The 21912-nt window shown below is 39.7% G+C and overlaps 1 protein-coding gene across 5 annotated transcripts in view; it reads left to right on the top strand.

The window, feature by feature from the left end:
• Positions 1–21912, top strand: part of Greb1l (GREB1 like retinoic acid receptor coactivator) — a 254743-nt gene that overhangs the window by 118203 nt on the left and 114628 nt on the right. For all 5 annotated transcript variants that reach the window (XM_075969307.1, XM_075969306.1, XM_075969308.1 and 2 more), the window contains exons 2-4: positions 7240–7345; positions 19546–19705; positions 19876–20073. In XM_075969307.1, coding sequence (XP_075825422.1) covers positions 19549–19705; positions 19876–20073 — 355 coding nt within the window. In that variant the 5' untranslated portion in view covers positions 7240–7345; positions 19546–19548. The remainder of the gene's footprint in view (positions 1–7239; positions 7346–19545; positions 19706–19875; positions 20074–21912) is intronic.

The following is a 21912-nucleotide window of genomic DNA, read 5'->3' as shown; positions in this document are numbered from 1 at the left end:
TTTGAGGAATTGTCTCATTTATGGTCACTTCTAAGCCATGATTCCTACCAAACAGGAACTGTTTTTTCCCCTTTGAGATCCAAATAGCACCAAACAGTCTATTGCACTGAATAAATATTTAATGAAGATTGAATGTTTCCTGTTTAGTAGATCAATTACTTTTGTCAATTTTCTGAGGAAAATCTTTGTTTCTTTTTGTCCTGCAATGGGCTAAGAAATTGCTCTCTTAATATTATTTACTTATAGAGGGTGATATGAAATTTCAAGGCCTTAGGCTTTTATTACTCTTTTTCTCATTTGGTATGTAGGCTTTGAATTTTTATGTCATCTCAAATATGAATCTCAGAATCATTGGTCTGGTAGCACACAATAAAATTATTTCCTAAAAGAATTGAGTTTTCAGCTGGGTGGTGGTGGTACACGCCTTTAATCCCAGAACTTGGGAGGCAGTCTGGTCTACAAGAGCTAGTTCCAGAACGGTTGTCTCAAAAACCCAAAAATAAATAAATAAAAATAATTAAAAAATTGAGTTTTCTAAAATTTTGGGTGCTTAAGTGTATGAAAATGAAAAATACTTGTTCATGAGATAAAAAGATGTTTGCATCTTTTTTAAGACATAAATTATTTTTACTATTAGTTGATAAATATTTACATTTTATTGGAGACACATCCTTTTTAAATTATTGGTCAGATTTTTGTTAAAGCATTATATTTAAATTAAACACATTTTCTCTTTGGAATCTCTATGAAGTTAGTGAAAGCACTTGAAAGGTTCCTCCTTGAAGGTGTTCTGTGAAGTGCCATGTTCTGGATGAGGCACAGGGGACAAAATCACCAACATGCAACAAACCTGACTGCCCAAGACCTGCACAAATCACAGGCACAAGGTCATCAAAAATACCACAAGGTCATCAGAGACACCACAAGGTCATTACAGACACAAGGTCATCAGACACAACATCAACACAGACACAAGGTCATCACAGACACAAGGTCAACACAGACACAAGATCAACACAGACACAAGATTATCACAGACACAAGGTCATCACGACACAAGGTTATCACAGACACAAGGTCATCACGGATACAAAGTGATCAGAGACACAAGGTCATCATAGATACAAGATCATCACAAACACAGTGTCATCACAGACAAGGAGCTCACAGAAACAACTAAGCTGGGCTTTGTGGGAGCTCACCAACACTGGACCAACAGCTAAAGAGCCTGCATGGAACCAGCATAGGCCCTCTAAGTATGTGAAACAGTTGTATAACTTGATCTACTTGTAAGAATCCTAGCCTGGCAGTGGTAGCGCCTGCCTTAAATCCCAGCACTTGGGGGGGGCAGAGACAAGCAGATCTCTGTGAGTTCGAGGCCAGCTCAGTCTACAAGAGTTAGTTCCAGGACAGCCAGGGCTGTTACACAAAGAAACCCTGTCTTGAAAAACAAAACGAACAACAACAACAAAAAAAATTTATAGGACTCCTAGCTGTGAGAGTGGGGCCTGTCACTTACACTTTGGCAGGCTTTTGGGAGTCTATTCCACATACTGGATTGCCTTCCAAACTTTAATATGAGGGGAGGAGCTTAATCCTACCTTAACTTGGTATGTCATACTTCATTGACACCCATGGAGATTTGCCCTTTCTGAACAGAAACAGGAAGAGTAGATTGGAGGGTGGGCAGAAGGGAGGTAAAGAATGGAATGGAAAGAGAAGAGGGAGAAGAAACTGTGGTTGGGGTGTAAAATAAATAAAAGTTGTTATAAAAAAAAGGAAAAAAGATACAAGAAAAGTCGTGGCGGCACATACTCTTAATTCCAGTACTCAGGAGGCAGAGACTTATGAATCTCTGAGTTTGAGGCCAGTCTGTTCTATAAAGCAATTTCCAGGACATCCAGGACTACACAGAGAAACCCTGTCTCCAAAAACTGATAAACAAACAAACAAATAAACAGGCACAGCAGGAAGGGTGCTAGCTGGGAAATGGAAGCTGAGCATAAGTATAATATGAATATAACAGAATACATTCTGTACATGCAGGTTGCTGCCAAAAGAAAATACATATAAGTAAATAGAAAGTTTTCAGTTTGTGAGACTACTATCACTACAGAAAATATTCTCTGCATGCTGTCGACATGTTATTCAAGTGGAACCTACTATTGGTATCAGTTAGAAAATTGATGTCATTTAAATAAAACAGAAAAATGAATAAGCAGAAAAAGTATATAAATGCATTTTATTGTCATTTCTGAGAATCAGAAATAATTATGAAATGACTAAGTCATACCTGTGACAAAATCCCACTGCAGTTAACATGTGACCACCTGACTTAAATCACTGCTGTCTGGAGCTCTTTGCTTGCTTTGTTTGTTTGTTTTTTCATGAGGATGGTTGTGAGTTGACATGTTTTGGGAGAAGGTGGCATAAATCAGTTGATTCAGAATGAATCTCTTATCTGTTTTAGGTCTTTTTGACCCAGGAGTTTGTGACCTATGAAAACGTTACTTTTAGGGATTTGTTAAAATATTTTACAGTGTGTAGATTTTAATTGATACCACACTGCTGAAAGTTGGATAACATTGCCCAAAGGAAAGAGTTGTATTGTGATAAATTGGAAAGAGCTTAAGAAGTTCTGTTAAATTTCAATGCAAGTGAGAAAAAGGAGAGTCGACAGTGGGAAACCCTGCACGTTCTCAGCCTGGAACAAGGAGAACCGCCCTTTACCCTAGTGTCTGCAGTGTTCCTCTTACTCAGTGGCTCTCCCATTTCACGAAATTCTGCTTCAGTTCATTGCCAGAAAATGTGCCCAAAGAAGCCTGTGGGTTGTTTATAAGGTACTGCACATCCAAGGCTGCAGAAAGTGACAGTGGGGACTTGGGGAGTGCTCTTGTCTGTGTCCGGAAGCCAAAAGGAAGATAAATAGCCACTGGCCACTTCTCTTCTTATTGAAATGGTCCAGCCCTGACTTTACTGCAGGACTCACAGGGTTTTGAAGAGCAAATAAGGTGGTGGTGAAGCGTAAACCCTCTTAGGATTTCACATTGATGCATTTTTCCCCAGTGTAGGTTTCTAGCTCTAACTGTGATCTGGAAGCGACCCTCAAAGAAAGAAGTCTTGTTTTGTTTTTGGCCAGTCAAGCAATAAGAACTTCCCATAGGGGTGTTCTTTCCACACATGCATATGGATCTGCTGTGTTCAGAAGATGATTTAATGGGATCTTTTGGGGACCCTTTGCAGGAATGCTGTCATTTCAAGGTCACATCTCTCTTGCTATTAATGTTTAAGTTGGAGAGTACTCAAGGATGTGCTATCTGAGGCTCAGTAGTTTAGGAGAACTACTTTGAGCCAGTTCATGGTAGACAAAGTCTTCTACAAGAAGATAGTCTTTCTGTAATTATTTAATCTTTTTCTATTAAGTTATGAACTTGTTCACATTTATTTAATTATTTTGTATATTTTTGCCAGCCTTAAAAATAAAATAAGAAATTCCAAGATTATAAAAAAAATTATAAAAAAAATTGTACTATGGTATTTATAAAGATACCAAAGTAAGGAAGTAAAGGAGACATAGACACATTCAAATAAGAGGTATTAGTTTATGGGGCTAATTTTTTAAATTCCCCACATTATTTAAACATAACAGATAAAACTTCTTTTAAATTTTGTGGTGATTTTTGGAATATAAAGATGAGGGGAGTAATCCTCTCATCCCAATTTAAGCATAACTTAAAGGTTTTCTGTGTGAAAATTTTAAAGGAAAATTAAAATATTTTACTAGGCAAATATCATTTACTTTGCTCACAGTTCATAGGAATGCTGTTGATGAGTCTTTCCTTGAACATCTGGGGTCTTTAGATATGCCATCTATATTTGTATTATTTGTTCTTTTTTGAGAATGAGAATGTATTTCTCTACAACAGAGGTTTACCTCTGTGTCTTGGTATTTGTTATAAAAATGGGTTGTTAATTTCCATAATTGACGTTGATCACAATGTTTTAATTTAATCTCCAGGTTGGTTTTTGTTTATTTGTTTTTCAAAATTTCCTTCCTATTTTTTAAATGTTAGAAGCTTAATTATTTCTCATTGGATTTGAAATAAGGGCAAAACCCCAAACTCCAGACAAGCAGAACCTTCTGCATGTACAGCTTCCTTGGCACTGGTTCATTGCTGGGAGATGTTCACATGACCTCTCCTTTGTTAGCAGAGAGTCTGCGGCCCTTCCCAGGATGCTCTCCTGATCACTGTCTTTTAAATCCATGTTGGAGGTTGATTAATGGATGGGGAGCTTTTCTATTCTGAGCTACACATATTGTTGACATTGTGTCACATGTTGCTTTTTAATTTCTGATGTGCTTAATGTGTTTTTAATTTGCAAAGCATGAGTGTCCCTTTCACAGCAGTAGAATAGAGTCAGCGTTTCTAAGTCCAGATATTGCTTTATTCAAACAAGAAGGGGCAGGGTGAAGAGGGCTGAACTGAAGCCTTGGGTTTCCTGCAACACGCACGTCAATGAATTTCACTTTGAATATTGTTCAATAAAAGAAGGCACTTGAGAAAGGCTTTTCTTTCCTCCGAGAAGTCTCTTGCCTCTTGGTGAGTGAATTGCCGTACTATAAAAGCTCTGGGGGAAAGTGAGTGAAAAGGCAATCCACAAATGATCACTCTCCTCTGCCTTTGATTGGGTCAGATTCGGTTGTGTGTGTGGCAATTGTTTTCTTTTTCACTTAGAAGAGGTTTATGGTCCGATGTCTGTCAAGTCAGACCTTGTCCTAAGGTTGTATTTCTCTCTGGAGTTCCTGGGGGTGATGTTATCTTCTGGTCACTCAGCGTGTGGTTGCTCTGGAGAGTATCTGTCACTCTAGGCATTACAAGATGGATGGGTCTCCAGTGAACTGCTGGGTGAAGCAAATGGTGAAAACAAGAAAAGACAAGAGGTTTCAGGGTCTGCAGAGGACAGACAACAGGGAAACCCTTAGAACTCAAGAGTAAGCTGAGCCCTGGAGGAAAGGAGAGCAAGGACGGGCCAGTGTCGGGCCAGAACGTCCTGCAGCTCAGAATCCTTTGGTGACTTGTTGTGGTCTGAGGGAGTGATCTACATCATGGTAACAGCTTTGTGTTTCTGATTTCCAAAATGTGTGTGTGTGTGTGTGTGTGTGTGTGTGTGTGTGTGTGTGTGCATACATATATGTAGGTGTGTGTATATATATCTGGAGAAAGTATTGGGAAATAACAATAATAATAGGATGGTTTATGAAGATTTTGCTTTAAAATGTTTTAAAGATTAAGCTAAAAATTGAACATTTAGCCATTTCAGTTTACTTTCTGTTTTTTCCTTTTCTACTTTTTTTTTATAATTATTGAAATGTCAGCCGACAGCTAGTAGATGTTAAGACACTTGGAAACTTGGGTCGTGTAGCTGATATCCTCATTGTTTTCCGAATGCTCTTTGGCACTTCCGCTAGGGAGTTCTGAGAGTTCTGTGTTTTAATGGAGACTGGGGGCAGGTTTTAAGTTATTTTGAATTATCCTCAATTTCATTTAATGGATTCTGTGATGGAAAAAATATATAATTTTTATTGATCTGTGAGACACTGAGGTTTGTACTGTACTTGTTTGGTTGGTAACGGTCACAGTGTGTAAATCCTTATTCATACAAAGTCCCTCCTGTGGGACAGAGAGGACAGGAAGCTGCCTAGGGATAGAAGATGAGAAAAGAGAGGGCAGTGTAACTGAAAAACAAAAAATGATTTTGTCAAACATTTTGGCATTTGTCTATGAAAAAGCCCATCAGTTGAAAGGCAAAGAAATTGAGATGGTTAGGAGCTTTAAGCTGCGTAAACGGTGGAGTCTCTCCTTCTCTGTGGGCGTAAATAATAGATGAAAGAGGAAGAGTGACAACAAAGGACCAGGTCCTTTAAGAAAATGTGTGCAACCTGAATAGGGGTCTGTGGTCCAGGGCCAAAGGTCTTAGCTTTGAGTGTAATTAGAAGAAAATACAAAAATGTCATTACTAGCAGGTGAAGTGTGTAGCACGTGGCTAAAAATTAGCAGTTTTAGACTCCAAAGCTATTGGAATTGGATTATTGACCCTTTTAAAAATCATTAAGATACTTGCAGAGTCAGTCGGTCCTCATTGGAAGTAATGCAGTTTGACCTCATTGACCATATGGGGTAATCTTGGGTTTGGATTAGGTAGGAAAGATGCTGTTGGTGCATGAGAGTGAGAAGTGTTAGCCTAAACATGCAGGGCCAGCGTTTTTCGTTATTCTTGTGTGAGAAGGCATTCTTCCAGTAAGGAGAGGTTAAGACAAATATTTTTTATCCCAAAATCTATAATGTTTATTTTCTCTCTTTCAAGTTGACATAAAAAAGAAAGTACAAAAACATTTTAGCATGACTTCAAGTATTTTAATGTTATATATATTCATATTGCATTTAGTACATTCTTAAAAACTAAGAATCTTTAATTTTCTTTTTTAGACATAGTAAAAATTACTTCTAAGTTATGCATAAAAATTAATGACAAGTTGCTTTAATTTATTTAAGGCTTTACCAATTTTTCATATCTTTGTGTTTAATTTATATCAACATAATCTACTTAGTGGGGAAGAATAATAGGCACGTTATTCAATCAATTGTAGGTGATTATAGTTTATTTAATATCTCCTAGAAACACACTGCTCAGAAAGTAGGAAACCTTTCTTTTCTTGCAATTTTTCTGGAAATCATTACAGAAGTTCAAAAAGTAAACATTATTACCTTCATATTAGTTATATTTGACCTCTTTATAATTAAACTAATTATAATATAAATTTATTAATTTATTATTTGAATAAATTAATTTTAGACAAATATCAGGAATTGTAAAACTCCCAAATGCCTCAGAATAAGAAAGTTGTCTTATCTTAATTCTATTCCAAAACAGAAGTAATCTGGGACTTTTACTGTTATGATGACGTCAAAGAAACTTTCTCAGCTTGCACTGAGGGAAGGTTGGGGAGGGTTGCTCTAAAAAAAAAAAACAGAAATTATTTTGACCATATATTGAGGGTGGTTGCTGGAGTTTAGGAATAGGGAGCTTCTTTCTATTTTCCCATGGTAATAAGTTGAGGTACACAGGACTTTGGTAATTCCTGTGGTTTTGTAGAATTTCGATATGTAGATTGTTATATTGTGCAATAAAGGGAACTGAGAAATAACTTGTGGTTTTATGCATTTTATGTTTTTATAGGTGCAAAGAACCCTGAAGAACGTTGTGATCTCGGACAAGCTTCCTGAGATGTTGACTGCCTAGCTAACCATGAACATGATCCAAAAATGTTAATATATGAACCAAGGTATTGTGTGATTGCATTCCTCTTTTCAAGCTTTTCATGGTCAAATTGGTTTTGTCAGATTAATTTACAGCTGAAATGAAGCGACTATGTTTGGTCCTTAAACTAAGCAGGAGCGTATATGCCCTCTTTTCCAGTTCCACCCTACTCTGCAGGCCTCTCTGCTCTGTCTTCTCAATTCCCCAGTTAAACTTACTAAGTTTTTCTCCCAGATAGCTCTGAATTTCCTGTCTACATAAATTGAAAAAAATGTGAATTCAAGGGCTAAAGAGAAGGCTCAGTGGGTAGAAGCACTCACTAACCGCTTCTCTAGAGGACCCCCCCCCCCCGTCACCCACATCAGGTGGTCCCTGAGATCCAATGCCAATGTGTGGATGGTCTCCGTGTCATCCACACACGGCATCCCCACAGTCAGACAAACACACATACACAAAAATAAAAATGAAATCTTAAACTCTTATTTTTCATATCTTTTTTCTTTTTTATTGTTCTTTGAAAATGTCATTCACATATACATTATGTCTTGATCAAACTCACCCTTAGTCCCTCCAAGAATGCACTTTTTGGTTCCTCTTTGGTAATTGTAATTTTCTTTCCAGTTGTCTGATAAGAGACTTTGAAGCCCTTGGTTATACAGAAAAAAAAAATCAGCCTGTATTTAGTGATCACATATATTTAAAACCCTTGTGATACTGTTCTGAGACATGTGTTACAGAGCTTTAATAAAATGTTTCTGACTTTTTTTAAAGGCTTTTAATTCAGAGGGGAAGGGTGATATTGGTTCTCTTTCCTCCAATATCAGCGGGGGGAAAAAAAAACTTGTTAAGAATTGAGAATTTAGGGCTGGAGAGATGGCTTAGTGGTTAAGAGCACTGGTTGCTCCTCCAGAGGGCCTAGGTTTAATTCCCAGCACCCACATGGCAGCTCACAACTGTCTGTAACTCCAGTTTCCAGAGATCTGACAACCTCGTACCAATGTACATAAAATAAAATATTTCAAAAAGAAAAGAATTAAGAATTTAGGGTGACTGCTTTAGGGCCTCTTGGCTTTTAGAAAGAACATAAGCCAAACCCTCTCTCCCAGCTTTAGAAGTTACAGTGTGTTTAAATAGCCTAGTGTTTTCAGGGGAGGCCAAAGAGCTTTTCCTCTTTTATGACCTGTTGTATCCTTTTGAGGCCAGAGAGAACAAGAGGGTCATTGCCACTTCAGCCCGGTGCCTGTTTGTTCCTTAGTGATGACCAGGAAGACACTGAAACCTAGTATTGGCTTAACATCTGGAAAATGGTCAGAGAGAGGAAGGCAGAAGGGAGAGCCAGAACTGTTGCATTCTGTTTCCCCAGGTGCTAGGAGGAAGCAACAGTAGCCTTTTTGATATGGGAGGCAAATTCTGTGGGCCCTGGCGTTAGGCTTCAACAATTGAAGAGGTCAGAGGACAGCTGAGTGGGGTCAGCAAGACACCATGGGGTGTATTTTGTTACTTAGGAAAAGGAGCAGCCCCTAAAGCCTTCAAGGATTCCCTTGGAAATCTGTGTTGTGAAAAGGTTTTATGAGTCTCATGGCAATAACTCCTGATTTATCTAAGGAACACTAGCTTTTGTCTAAAGGAAGGATAATCCTCACCAAATGTTGGCCAGGACTGTTAGACTCAGCAGAGGTCTGAAAGAATAGTTAGGATTTGAAGTGTGCTTCGCTTTCCAGAACACTTATCATATTAATGTTTCTGTCACAACAAAGAATTTTGCACTGTTGAAATATCACCTTTTTCTTTTCTTGGAACAGAAAGCAGGGGAATGCTGGAGTAGGGAGCTGGGCACATTATTTTCAGAATTATTCTACATACTTGCAAGCAGAAAACTATTATTAAGCCTTTTTTTCAAATACCAAAACTTGCTACTTCTAGAAGGTTATCTTTTAATTTGTTTATAAAGGGCATACATAAAGCATTAAGTATGTTTCTAGCTCACTAGTTTTTAACATTTTTTAATTCTTACTATTTTTTGTGTATACATGTGACTCTGGGATTGAACTCAGGACCTGATGCATACTACAGTCCTGGCTTGTAGACCTTTTGATTTTAACTGTTACTGATTGGTAGAAGGGGACTATAAGCTGATGAATAACTCCAAACCCTCCATTTCTCTCTGAAAATTTTTTCTTTTTTTCATATATATTATATCAGGAAGAAAAAAAAATCAATGTCAGAGCCAAGATTAAAAACGTTGTATATCCAGTGGTAGAGGGCTTGCCCGGTGTGTGAGGCCCTGGGCTCTGTCCCAGCACCCACAAAGAAAGGCAGCACAATAAGGGATGCTGTCTTTGAAAGGAGTTGGAGAATCTGGGGGTGGGGAGTCTGCGACCTCTGAGAGCAGCGCTGGATGATTTCTGAACACCTTTAAAGGTGGTAGCCCCTGATAGATACGCATGGCAGATTATCACTCTGGGCTTTGACAGTATTTTGATATTCCACTTTATACATTATGCATATATACAGATATAGAAAGAAAGTATATGTGTTAATATGTATAATAAAGAAAAAAATCATGTGTATGATAAGCCTTGTTAAACATTTTTACTAATTTGTAAATTAGTGTTGCAATTAACATATTCAGTAGCTACAGTCGTGTGAGTCTTTTCAGTCCTTTTTTCAGTAATAACTCCTATTCAAGGATGTATTCACGAATGTATTTTCTCAAGGTTAAACAGCTTTCACCAGCTAATTCAGAAACCCGAGTGTGGTGACTGATAATTGCCTAGAGAGGACGCACAGCTGTTTAAGTAGCGTTGGATTGAGGGAAATCTGACAAGCGCAATGAGCAGAGTTAATAAGATAACGAAAGACTGATGTTGGGAGGGGGTGGGGAACCCACCAGTCACGTGCCCTTTCTCTGTGAAGCTGTGGCCCCCTCTAAATGGCCTCCGGACGACAGCGGGGCGGGTTGCTTTTCAGTTGTACAATGCAGCATGCCTGGTAAAAAAGCCTCAAACTCACGTCTGATTGAGGAAAAGCATCTGTTTGACGACAGTATCTAAGAAAAATGATAAAATTTTGTTGATTTTGAAGCTTAATTCGCTGGCCTTAGATGTACCTGTATTTCACTGTTCTTGCTTTGAGCCTAGATTTAATTCTTCCTCAAGTGCAGGATAAGCGGACCTTGTTTCTAAATGTTTCCACCATCACCTGAAACCAGACAAACTCTGAGAGTCTTTAATGTGTCGTTATATACATCAAGTGGGTTAATGCTCATGGCTCACTTTCTAAACAATCTTTTAAAAAACAAGATGGGATGCTTAAATAAGAAAAATTAAGAAAAATATCATTATCTTTGCCTTTACAGCTATACTTTCAAAATTAGTATTGACATTTAGAATGTCATTTTAGTAGTATCTTTAAATTACATTTGCATTTTGGAAATTAGTTTTGCCTCTGGAGCTTTATGCAAATCTTAATCCCCACAGAGCCTTCTTCTCCAGCCTGCGGCTCTGAAACCCTGACAATCCTGATGGATGTAGTGAGCCACGCTTGGGAAGCTTCTCTCATTATTTAATGTTTTCTGGTCTTGGTTATTGACTTTTCTCTCTATTGAAAAATTGGTCTCTGGCGACATGGTGGGGGTCATGCAGGAATTACGCCAGTTCCAGAGAGTCCTGACAGGATATGTTTCTTTTACAGAAAGGTTCCCAGTTGGAACACTGTGTCCTTATGTTACAGAGTGAACCAGTGTCCTGCCTCATCTTCCTATTGCTATGAACTCGCTGGGTATACCACAGTGATTATTTCCGTAATGCTGAGGGCATTTGGGCGTTTGTGTATATGTTGAAAACATTAGAATTAAGAATTTAGAATTAAGTTACTAAGGCTTCTTTAAAAAAAAAATACTGTATTTTTTTTTTTTACTTCAGAACCTGTCAAAGTAGACATTCCCCAATCTAAATATACAAAGAGGCTGAAGTTTTTTTTTTTTTCAAGACAATGTTTCTCTGTATAGCCCTGTCCTGGACTCACAGGCTGGCCTCGAACTCACAGAGTTCTGCCTGCCTCTGCCTCCTGAGTGCTGGGATGCCACCACCACCCAGATTTTTTTTTTTTTTTTGGACTTTCAAGGCAGGGTTTCTCTGTAGTTTTTGGTGCCTGTCCTGGAACTAGCTCTTGTAGACCAAGCTAGCCTCAAACTCCCAGAAATCCATCTGCCTCTGCCTCCCAAGTGCTGGGATTAAAAGCGTGGGCCACCACTGCCCGGCCCACCCAGATTTTTTTTAAAGCATTGTCTTTTAATGTGATTGTCTTTTCAGATCTTCAGCAAGGAAGATGGATAAAAGTGCAATAAAATGCATTTATTTTGAATGTGTGTTTAGCATTGTGTCTTATTGAAATGTGCTTGGAAAGAAATAGTATTGCTTCAGATCTGCTTACTATATAATTGGATAAGACACACAAAAGTTCACCCCCTTTTACTGAGTTCTGGTTTCATAGAATATCTACCCCTCCCAAAAATCCCACAGTCAAATAAAGGAGTTAAACAAATATTAAAGCCAGCTAATACAAATAATTAAGGGTAACAAATATCTATTTAAAAGAATAAACAGAGCTGAGGTTTAGCTCAGGAGCTCAGGAGTATACTTAGCACACAGAAGGACTGAGCCTTAATCCTTGGCATCACAAATAAATAGATAATAAAATACTAACAGAGCGAACTGTGAATGTGTATTTATTTTCAGTTTGGGCTTAGAGGCTTCATATGAACTTACAAGGATTGAATTTGGTTTATTTGTCTGAGAGCCACACATTATCACTGTCAGTGCTAGCAACAGAACCCATGGCCTCCACATGCTGAGTACCCGTTCTGCCAATGAGCTATAGCCCCAAATCATGTGGATGGGTATCTTTAGTAAGAAAGAGTATATAATCTATCATGCAGCAATGCTTCCTCTCCTACAAAATCAAAGACTGTAAGAGCTTGAGAAAGATGAAGTGACATGTTCAAGGTCACATCACTGAGACATAACCACGCCTGTTTGGACTGAGAAATAACTGTCTCCCAGTCATTGCAGATGTCTAGTAAGATGGCTACTTGGCAATGCAGCTTTTTAAATTAAATACAGTTAGATAAGATGCTTGGCCATCACATGTGGTTGATGGACACCAGGTCACAGTAGCCACATTTCAGGTGCTCAGTCACCACACGTGGCTGATGGATATCACAAAGTGAACTTAGAGACACAGAACATTCCCCTACCACTGGAGAAGTCTGTTGAGCAGCACTTGGTGTCAAAGGTTATTCAGGATTTGTTTATCCAATATAAAATGTTCTAGTGAGTTGTATGTAATGTTTAAAACCCACTTTGGAGCTTTTCTATTGATAGTTCTGTGCTGCTGGATCATGACCTAGAATCTATTGTGGCCCCAACATGCTCAAAGGAGACCATTGTCATTTTGTTTTGTTTTGCCTTGTTTCTGTTTTGGTGACAGGGTTTTTAGCCCTAGCTGTCCTGGAACTCACTCTGTAGACCAGGCTGGACTCAAACTCACAAAGATCCACCTGCCTCTGCCTCCCAGGTGCTGGGATTAAAGATGTGCACCACTACTGTGGCTTCTCAGTAAATCTTAATGTAGCAAATGCTGAGACATCGAAACAAAAGATTCTATACAGACCCTATTTTAACTTTATATATCCAAAATTTTACTTATTCTCACAAAAACTAGGAGATTGGCCATCTCAGCCCTGTTTCACAAATGGCAGATGAAGTACCACCCAGGAAACTGTAGGACAGGAATCGATTTCAGAGCCTGTATGCTTAACTTCAGGGTTCTCTCATGATAGCTGGCTGGTGTGTTAAGTATGGAAAGTGTGTGGACAATGTGTGTAAAGACAGAAGAAACAAACATCTAGTAAGTTGCACAGAGCTCTCCCCTTTTCTGTGCTATGTTCACCACACAGTCAAGAAATTCTGCCTTTAAAATAGTTTCTAAACAGAGACAAGAACACCCCACATGCATTCACCCCACCAAAAGGACAGACCATCTTCACCCTCCCCTACACCCTTTCCTTTTTACTCAAGATAGTCTCAGCAAGTATCTCAGGCAATCCTGGAATCTGCAATGCCCCTGCCTCAGGTGCTGCAAATATAAGTGTGCACCATCACATGCAACCACTCTTACCTTTTTTCTGTGCCAAACAACATGTTGAAATAGGGAAGAAATGTACAATATTTTTAAGTTTAAAGTTGAATCCTAACTTAAAACTGGAATGCCCCTGTCCTTTGGCAGGAACCAGGTTCTGATTCTGTTTGTTCCCTGTGGTTTTATGTGACTCATCCATCAAATGGCTCCCTCTGAGACCTGACTAGAGACCTGCCACTTGTCTTGGCTGGCTACATCCTGGGTGGCATGTGTGCTTCATTTATGTTGTCTCCTGGGGAGGTCCACAGTTCTCTCTGCCTCACATCATGTCTCTGTGCTTAATCCATGGGTTCAGGAGGTAACAGCTGAGTTTTTCCACTATAAAGCTCCCCTCGTCCTGCTAACTAATGGTCTCACCTATTACCACTGCCTGCACAAATCCAAAATTAGTAGTTGCAAAGTGGTTGATTCTTTCATATGTCTATTATTCTTTGCACATTTATTAGTTGGAAATCTTCATTTATGAAAATCACTCATGACAACCGGAGTTACTGTGAAAGAGAGCAGGAACACTGTATCGCAACGCTCCTTCCTTTTTCCTCTAATAGTACCCAGTTAATTAGGCGCTTTGTTTTTGTTTGTTTCTCTAAGAACTCTGCTTTTCTTCTTGAGTAGCAAAAATTGTAAATATACTTTGATCCCTGTTTCTGTTCTGTGTTTCATTCCTCTCATCTTTGGCCATAGGAACCATTCCTGGGGGCGCCTATGTCTTTGAACAGTCTCTTAGTTCTTAGTATGCTGTTTTCCTTTTCATTTGCAGGAGAGAAAACAAGATTAAGAGTTCTGGACGCAATAGCTAAAGCTATTTGTCCAGCTCCTCTTTCCCTCACTGCCTCTGTGAGCCACTAGTCATCGACGCTGCCTACTTACCCACACCCCACTTTCCCAGCCTTTCTTTCTATGGAAAAGGAAAAGGCAAGAGCGGAAAGCACCCAGCCTTGGTAGCATGAGTTTGTAGTGGTTCTGTCTGTGCTTCGAGCAGTTGATTGGTGGTGCAGAAAGGCCACGTTGTCTACCATCCTTTTCTCAGATCATTTCTTAGTATCACAAAAGTAGCTCCCAGCACCTGAGAGGCCTGTAATATGGAAATCAATGTCATGACTGCTTTCTTGTTGCATTTTACTCAATGACTAATTTGCAAAGTGTTTCTCCATTTTCTTTTCTTTCTTTCTTTCTTTCTTTCTTTCTTTCTTTCTTTCTTTCTTTCTTTCTTTTTTTTTTTTTTTTTGGTTTTTTGAGGCAGGGTTTCTCTGTGGCTTTGGAGCCTGTCCTGGAACTAGCTCTATAGACCAGGCTGGTCTCTAACTCACAGAGATCCGCCTGTCTCTGCCTCCCGAGTGCTGGGATTAAAGGCGTGCGCCACCATCGCCCGGCTTGTTTCTCCATTTTCTAACTGAGGCCAGTTATTCCCTGGTAACATTCCATCAGATGTCCCCTATCTGATGAGGGGTCCCAAGTTAGAGATGAATGCCAATAATTTCAGTGACATACATACATATTGCGTATGGTATTTGTGATCAGTCCTATTACCCTTTATACTTTTAAAATGTGCTCCCTCTTGCACCAAGTCTGAACAGGCCTTCACTTCCGCTCCTGTCTGCTTGAGCACATGATGGTGAGGTCAGCTCCCATTTCTGTGTTGATTTCATGTCTTCATTCACAGCATTTATCCATGTCCCTGTGTATATAAATTTGGCATTCACTACTTAAAAATCAACAGGGGACAGAATTTAGATTTTGTGCTTTGAGGGTGGAGAGATAGCTCAGTAGCTAAAAACACAATGTCACCTACCATTAGGGCTCACTGCCATCTGTAACCTCAGTTCTAGGGGGTTCAGTAGCCCCTTCAGACCTCTGCCAGCACCAAGCATGCACGTGGTACACATACATTCATTCAGGCAAAACACTTCAAAAACAACATAAAAATTACGTAATTGTTTATTGAACTGAAAATACCTCCCGGAGCACGTAGGTTTCCAAGATATGCAAGGTCAAATACTTTGTTAGACTGACAGTGGGCTGAGAGCAGCTGCCACTTCCAGGGGCTTTGTGCTCTGGAGAAAGGCTTTAGTTACTTCCCCAACCCTGGGGAAGACAGACCCATGGTTGACATGGTGTGAATCCTGGTGGTTTTCTCTTGTGAGCATTGTTGACTTTTGACTAAACAGACCAGTGCCACAGCACATGTCTCTGTTTTGATCAAGTGTTTCTAGTAACAAACAAGTTGCTCTGATCTTTAGACAAGTCAAGTGATTAGTGATTAATGTTTATATGATGTCATAAAGGCTTGGTCAAAACTCAAGCGATTCGCAGAAGTTTTATTTAACAGGCTGTAGGTTGTCTTCTGCTTACCATTTTTAATTGCATAGCATATATGCAACCCAAGTTTTGGTCAAATGTTATGTGTTTTAGGCAAATCCTCTCTATGAAAAATGAAACCGATTAAAAATTAGTAGGTTGTTTTTATTAGCTACTATAGAAGAGGTTGCTGGGTCTAAAGAGATAGCTCAGCAATTAAATACACTGACTTTCAGAGGACCTGGGTTTGATTCCCAGCGCCCACATGGTGGCTCACAAGCACCTGTAACTTCAGCTCCAGAACTGACATCCTGGGACACCAGGCACATGTGTGGTAAATGGACATACATGCAGATTAAATGTTCGTACACCAACAATTAAAATTTATGCCCTGACAATGCTGAAACACGCATGGGCAGCCCATATATGGTGGAAACACGCATGGGGCAGCCCATATATGGTGGCTCTATTGAACTTGTCCTTATAAAAATATTTTTTAAAAGAAAGTTTGCCAAAAAAAAATAAAAAATAAAAAAATAAAAAAAATAAAAAAAAAAAAGAAAGTTTGCCAAATAGTACCTGGCTTGTCCTCCAAATCATAGGAGTATCTAAGAAGCTCTGGGAAGCTCACCCACACTGGAGCCCACACTGCACGCTACCATGGTTACGGGAACTGTGTACTTTCTCTGCTGTACTTCAGCAGCTCCGGAACAGCACAGTCTGGTGAGGCGCTCTTGAAATCTGAGGTGAAACTGGGCTTGCGCTGTGTGTTCCTCGGAGTTGGCTGGGTCATAGCTCCCTTTCCTCAGGGCCACTCAGTTCATTCTTCGGGTACCCCCCACAAGGAGTCTATCCGAGTTGGCGTTGCAGAGAAGAGTAAATCTGTCTCCCTCCTTAATGAAGGAAATAGAACTAAAATGGTATGAAGTTATCTGTCTTGAGACAAGAGAAGCTGGTATTGGTGCGCACACCTTTAATCTCTGAGAGACCCTGGGGGGCGGAGAGGAGGTTAGAAACTCATCACATCCCCTAGAACTGGATTGACAGCTATGGAGAACTCCCAACCCATGTGCTGGGACCCTAACTTAGCTGCTCTTAGCTGAGCCATCTCTCCAGCTTGTTTGCTTTGGTTTTTAAGTGAAAAGAGGTCGTACCTCCTCCAAAATCCTGAGGAGTGAGTGACTTTCCTACAGCGCTCAGCCTACTGCCTCAGTTCTCACCGTTTGACCTCAGCACTTAGTATTCCTGGAGCTATTGAGGTTCCGTCTACATAGGTTATACACACTAGAAACTAAAACTGACCACTCTATTAGCAAATAGTGTTTGTGTGTGTGTGTGTGCGTGTGTAAGAACATTTTTTCTTTTTATTAGTTTTTAAGTTAGATTGGGTGGTAGTGGTACACTCCTTTAATCCCAGCACTCAGGAGGCAGAGAGGTAAGAAGATCTCTGTGAGTTCGAGGCCAGTCTGGTCTATAGAGCAAGTTCCAGGACAACCAGGGCTACACAGAGAAACCCTGTCTCCGGAAAAAAAAAAAAAAAAAGACGTTTTCAAGTTTGCATACAAAGTACTGGGTTTTGTTATGGCTTGGCTTTTTTTGAGTGTGTGTGTGTTTCATGACCCTCTGTTCTTTTCTGTACCCCTCCCTACTGTCCTCCTTCATCCTCATTCCTGCCCCTTGCTGCCTGGCCCCCTTCCTCCCCATAAACATCTGGCCTTCTGCTTTCACATCATATGTATTCCATTGCCTTCTCTTTTTCAAAATAACTTTTTTTTCTCAAAGAAAAGATACAATAGTAACTTATCTGCTTCTTCAGTCAGTTATAATAGTTATAAAGATATAATAATAACTTATCTGCTTCCTCAGTCAGTTATAATAGCACACATTATTCAAATTCTAGAAAGTTTCATCATGTATATGTGAAAGAATGGGGGATTTTTTAAAAAATAAAGCAAACACATTTTCTTATCATAGTTTGAAAAAAATTAATGCATATTTTATCTTATATGTCTGAGTATTTTGTCTGCATACTACATGTGTGCCTGCCAGAAGACGGAAAGACCTAGGGTTACAGCCATCATGTGGGCGCTGTGCAAGCACTCTCTTAACCCCTCCGCCATCTCTTTAGCTCTGATGCTGTTTTACCTCACGGGCCACTGAAAGGGTGATGGGGCTCCTGGACCATTTGGAAATTATTAGTCACACCACTAGTTAGCACTCAATAAATTCTGATTATTATCATTATTATACAAATTTTTGTGGCTACAGAGCACTACACAAATACTAGTGGTTAGAAGTATATATAGGCTCTGACTTCAAATGTATTTTTGAAGGATACTGAAGGATACTGAAGAAGACATTCAGATGAAGCAAAAGAAGCAATGATTTTTACATAGATAAAAGGTAACATCCCAGAAATGAGTTCTTGAGATAAGTGACACAGACCTTGCTTTAGAAAATTTGTTTGTAATGTAGAATTTTCATTTTTTTCTCCAGGAGTCTTTTCCTCCCCTAGGGGACTAGGCCTTAGAGGGAACAGTGGTTAAATATTTACTCTGTAGTTGCTGAAAGAGCTGATCTATGGTTGTGGGAGCCCAACTGTGTTGTCTGAGTTTTCTGTCCAACCTGGTTCCCATAATTGTTAAGTCCCAAAGAAATCACACAGAGGTCTACATTAACTATAAACTGATTGGCCCATTAGCTCAGGCTTCTTATCAATTCTTATAACTTATATTATTAGCCCATTAATTTTGTCTATGCTAGTCACATGACTCAGTACCTTTTTCAGCAAGGCAGTCACATCTTGCTTCTTCTGTGGCAGGCTCACAACTGCAGAAAGAGCGTCCTTCTTCCCAGAATACTCTTGTCTCATTGACCCGCCTCTACTTCCTGTCTGGTTGCCCCACTTATACTTCCTGCTTGGCTACTGGCCAATCAGCATTTATTTAAAATATAATTGACAGAATATAGACATTTGTCCCACACCACCGCTGTGAGTGAAAGGTGTGTTGTCATTGTTCAGCAGGCTAGGCTTTATAACTTACAGGGAAATTGAGGCTGAATCTAAAACATTTATTACTATTGAACTGTGAGATCTTCTGAAGGAGCTGGCATGGGCCTTGATGGTAAAGACCAAAATCACAAGCAATGTAACAAGTAACTTGCAATAGATTTCTTTTTCTTTAAATATAATTTCTTTTCTCTTCTTTTTTAAAGTATGTGTGTGCGTGCCCGCATATGCACATGCATGTGTACCGTGTGCTGCCGTGTGTATGACACAGCACACATGTGGAGGTCTAAGGATCTTTTATCATGTGGTTCCATGTGATAGCAACCAACTTTACCCACTGAGCCATCTTGCCAGCTAGATTTAAGAATACATTTCATACAGTTCACATAACTATATAAATGTAGTTTATATTTGCCAGACATCAATTTAAATTTTTTTGATTATTTTTATTTTATGTATATGAGTATTTTACCTGCATGAATGTATGTGCAGTGCCCATGGAGGCCAGAAGAGGGCCTCAGGTTCCCTGGATGTGGAACTACAGATGGCTATGAGCCACCATGTAAGTACTAGGAAACAAACCCGGGTCCTCTACAAGAGCAACCAGTACTCTTAACAGCGAAGCCATCTCTCTAGCCCCATACCTGTAATTTTAGGATATAAACATCTAACACAGTTTTTTACTTCCTCTTTTTCTTTGGGACGTGCTGGTACAGACCATGGGGAATTCATATGCTGGGCAACTGAAATCGGCTAGATTTGAGGAAGCTCTACACAATTCCATAGAGGCCTCGCTCAGATGCAGCAGTGTCGTGCCACGGCCAATCTTTTCCCAGCTCTACTTGGACCCAGATCAACACCCTTTCTCATCTGCAGGTAAGTTCTCAATTGCATGCATTTCTAGGCCCCTTTCAAAGAAGCGGGAATTCCAAATCCTGCTAATCTTACACTCCCCAAAAATAACTTTCTAAATTTCTCTTATAATATTTTCTCCATAAACATCCTTCTTAAAAATTAAATTTGCATTGATTTCTTTGCTTACCCAGATGTCAAACCCAAAGTGGAAGACCTAGATAAAGATCTAGTACACCGCTACACTCAAAATGGCAGCCTGGATTTTTCTAACAACATAGCAATTAATGAAATGGAAGATGATGAAGATGAAGAAGAAATGTCAGACTCAAACAGCCCACCAATTCCCTATTCACAAAAGCCAGCCCCAGAAGGATCTTGCACTACCGATGGTAAGTTTGCACCTCTGGATTCTTTCAGATTTGTGTTGTAATTTCATCTGGCCTGTTTGGAATACCATTCACTGTTGGAAGGAATGAGTGGCTATATCCTGATGCATTTATCTAATTACTCTTTACCAGTCAGATATCAGGGTAATAGATCAGAGAAGGAGTGGAGAAGTGACCAGGGACCTATCTCTGTCATTCCTCCATCCAAAGGAGATAAAACCCTCTCTAAGCCCCGCCCTACTACTTCCTGTCTCTCTATCTTTATTTAGTCCTTATGGTTAATTTTGGTCAGCTAGTACCTAGCACTGCCCTCTGATTCAAAGCAAACTTTATTGTCAGAATGCAACCAAAATATCACACAATCTCCTCACCCCTATGGACTCTTGAAAGCTCACAACAGTTGTCTGCAGGAAATAGCCCCTCTTGTAAATGAGGAGAGTAAGGATCACAGCTGAACTAAAGATCTGTGCAGGTGCAAGTCCAGGCAAAGGTCAAGGCTTCTCCAGTACACTAAGAGTTTACGCTCCCATGAGCTTTTATTTAAAAAAATATTTCGGCTTTCTCCTCCTTTTAGTTCACTTCCAAGATAGTAATAGATATTCTAGATGCCCTGACTCTATATCTACCTGGAATATTTTTATTATTTATGTCTCGTGTGTGTTACATATTGTGTGGGGCTTATGAACCATGGTAACCACACGGATCAAAGGACAGCTTGCAGGAATAGGCTCTCTGCTTCCACCCTGGGGATGCTAGGGATCAAACTCGGATGTCATGCTTGCTGACAGTCACTCACTGGTCCTACAGCTATACTCACTGAGTGCTGAGGTAAAATATAAATCCTTTATAAATATTATAAATGTAAAATCTGGTTACACAGTATAAAATGTAAGTAATTTGATTCTCTCTCTCTTTCTCTCTACCCCCCATCCTTCCCTTACCCCCTCAGTTTTTTGAGACTGGGTCTCATTATGTAGTGTGGGCTGGCCTGGAATTCAGTATATAGAACATACTGGCACCAACTCCCAGAGATTTATTTATGTGCCTCTGCCTCCCAAGTGATGCGGTAAAGGTGTGCACCACGCCAGCTGATGCTCTCATTCTGCTTGTGCAGGTCAGCTTTATATCCCACCACACTTTTAACCACATTTTAAATAAGGAAACCATGGTTTCTAATGCTTTTATTGTTCTGTGGTTTCAGTGATATCCCAACTTAAAGTCTGCCTTCTTCCCCTTACCTAGCGGCTGTGTTCTGATCTCCCACCTAATTAGTATATGGAGTGTGGTTTTATATTCCAGCTGACTGATATTAGCCTGCATGGTGTCAGAGCATGAAAACCTTGAGGAGACAGGGAGGGGAGAAAGAAGAAGGTTCCAGATCTCAGGACAGTTTCCTGACAAAGCTTGGAGAACAAGTCATTTGATATAAATTAAAGCCTTATTTTCCTAGATGAAGCCAGAAAAATAGTTGGCCTTGTTTGGAAATGTATTTTCTTTTGATCTCCTACTTCCCTGAGAATCTAACAACCCATAGAGGACTCCAGCTCCTCTAGTTAGAGGGAGGGAAAAGAGACCTAAAGAATTCTCCTGTGGTTCACAAGTATTCATTGTGTTCTTCATGTTAGGCCTGCTCACGACACATCACTTCTATGGGTTTGCTTTCACATGTGGTTGACCCTTTTGCTCAGACTTAATATGATGCACAGAGCTTACTCATTACTGGTGTGCCGTATGCCTTTAAACCCATGGGGATATGGACAGTGAAGCTGTGCGTTGCTGTTTACTTGATTTGTATTCTTGTTACGTTTTCTTCAACTGAGATCCTCCAGTAACAAATAACAT

Source organism: Microtus pennsylvanicus, chromosome 4 (assembly GCF_037038515.1).
Source record: "Microtus pennsylvanicus isolate mMicPen1 chromosome 4, mMicPen1.hap1, whole genome shotgun sequence".
NCBI classification, from domain to species: Eukaryota; Metazoa; Chordata; class Mammalia; order Rodentia; family Cricetidae; genus Microtus; species Microtus pennsylvanicus.
This window is presented reverse-complemented; position numbering and strand designations above follow the sequence as displayed.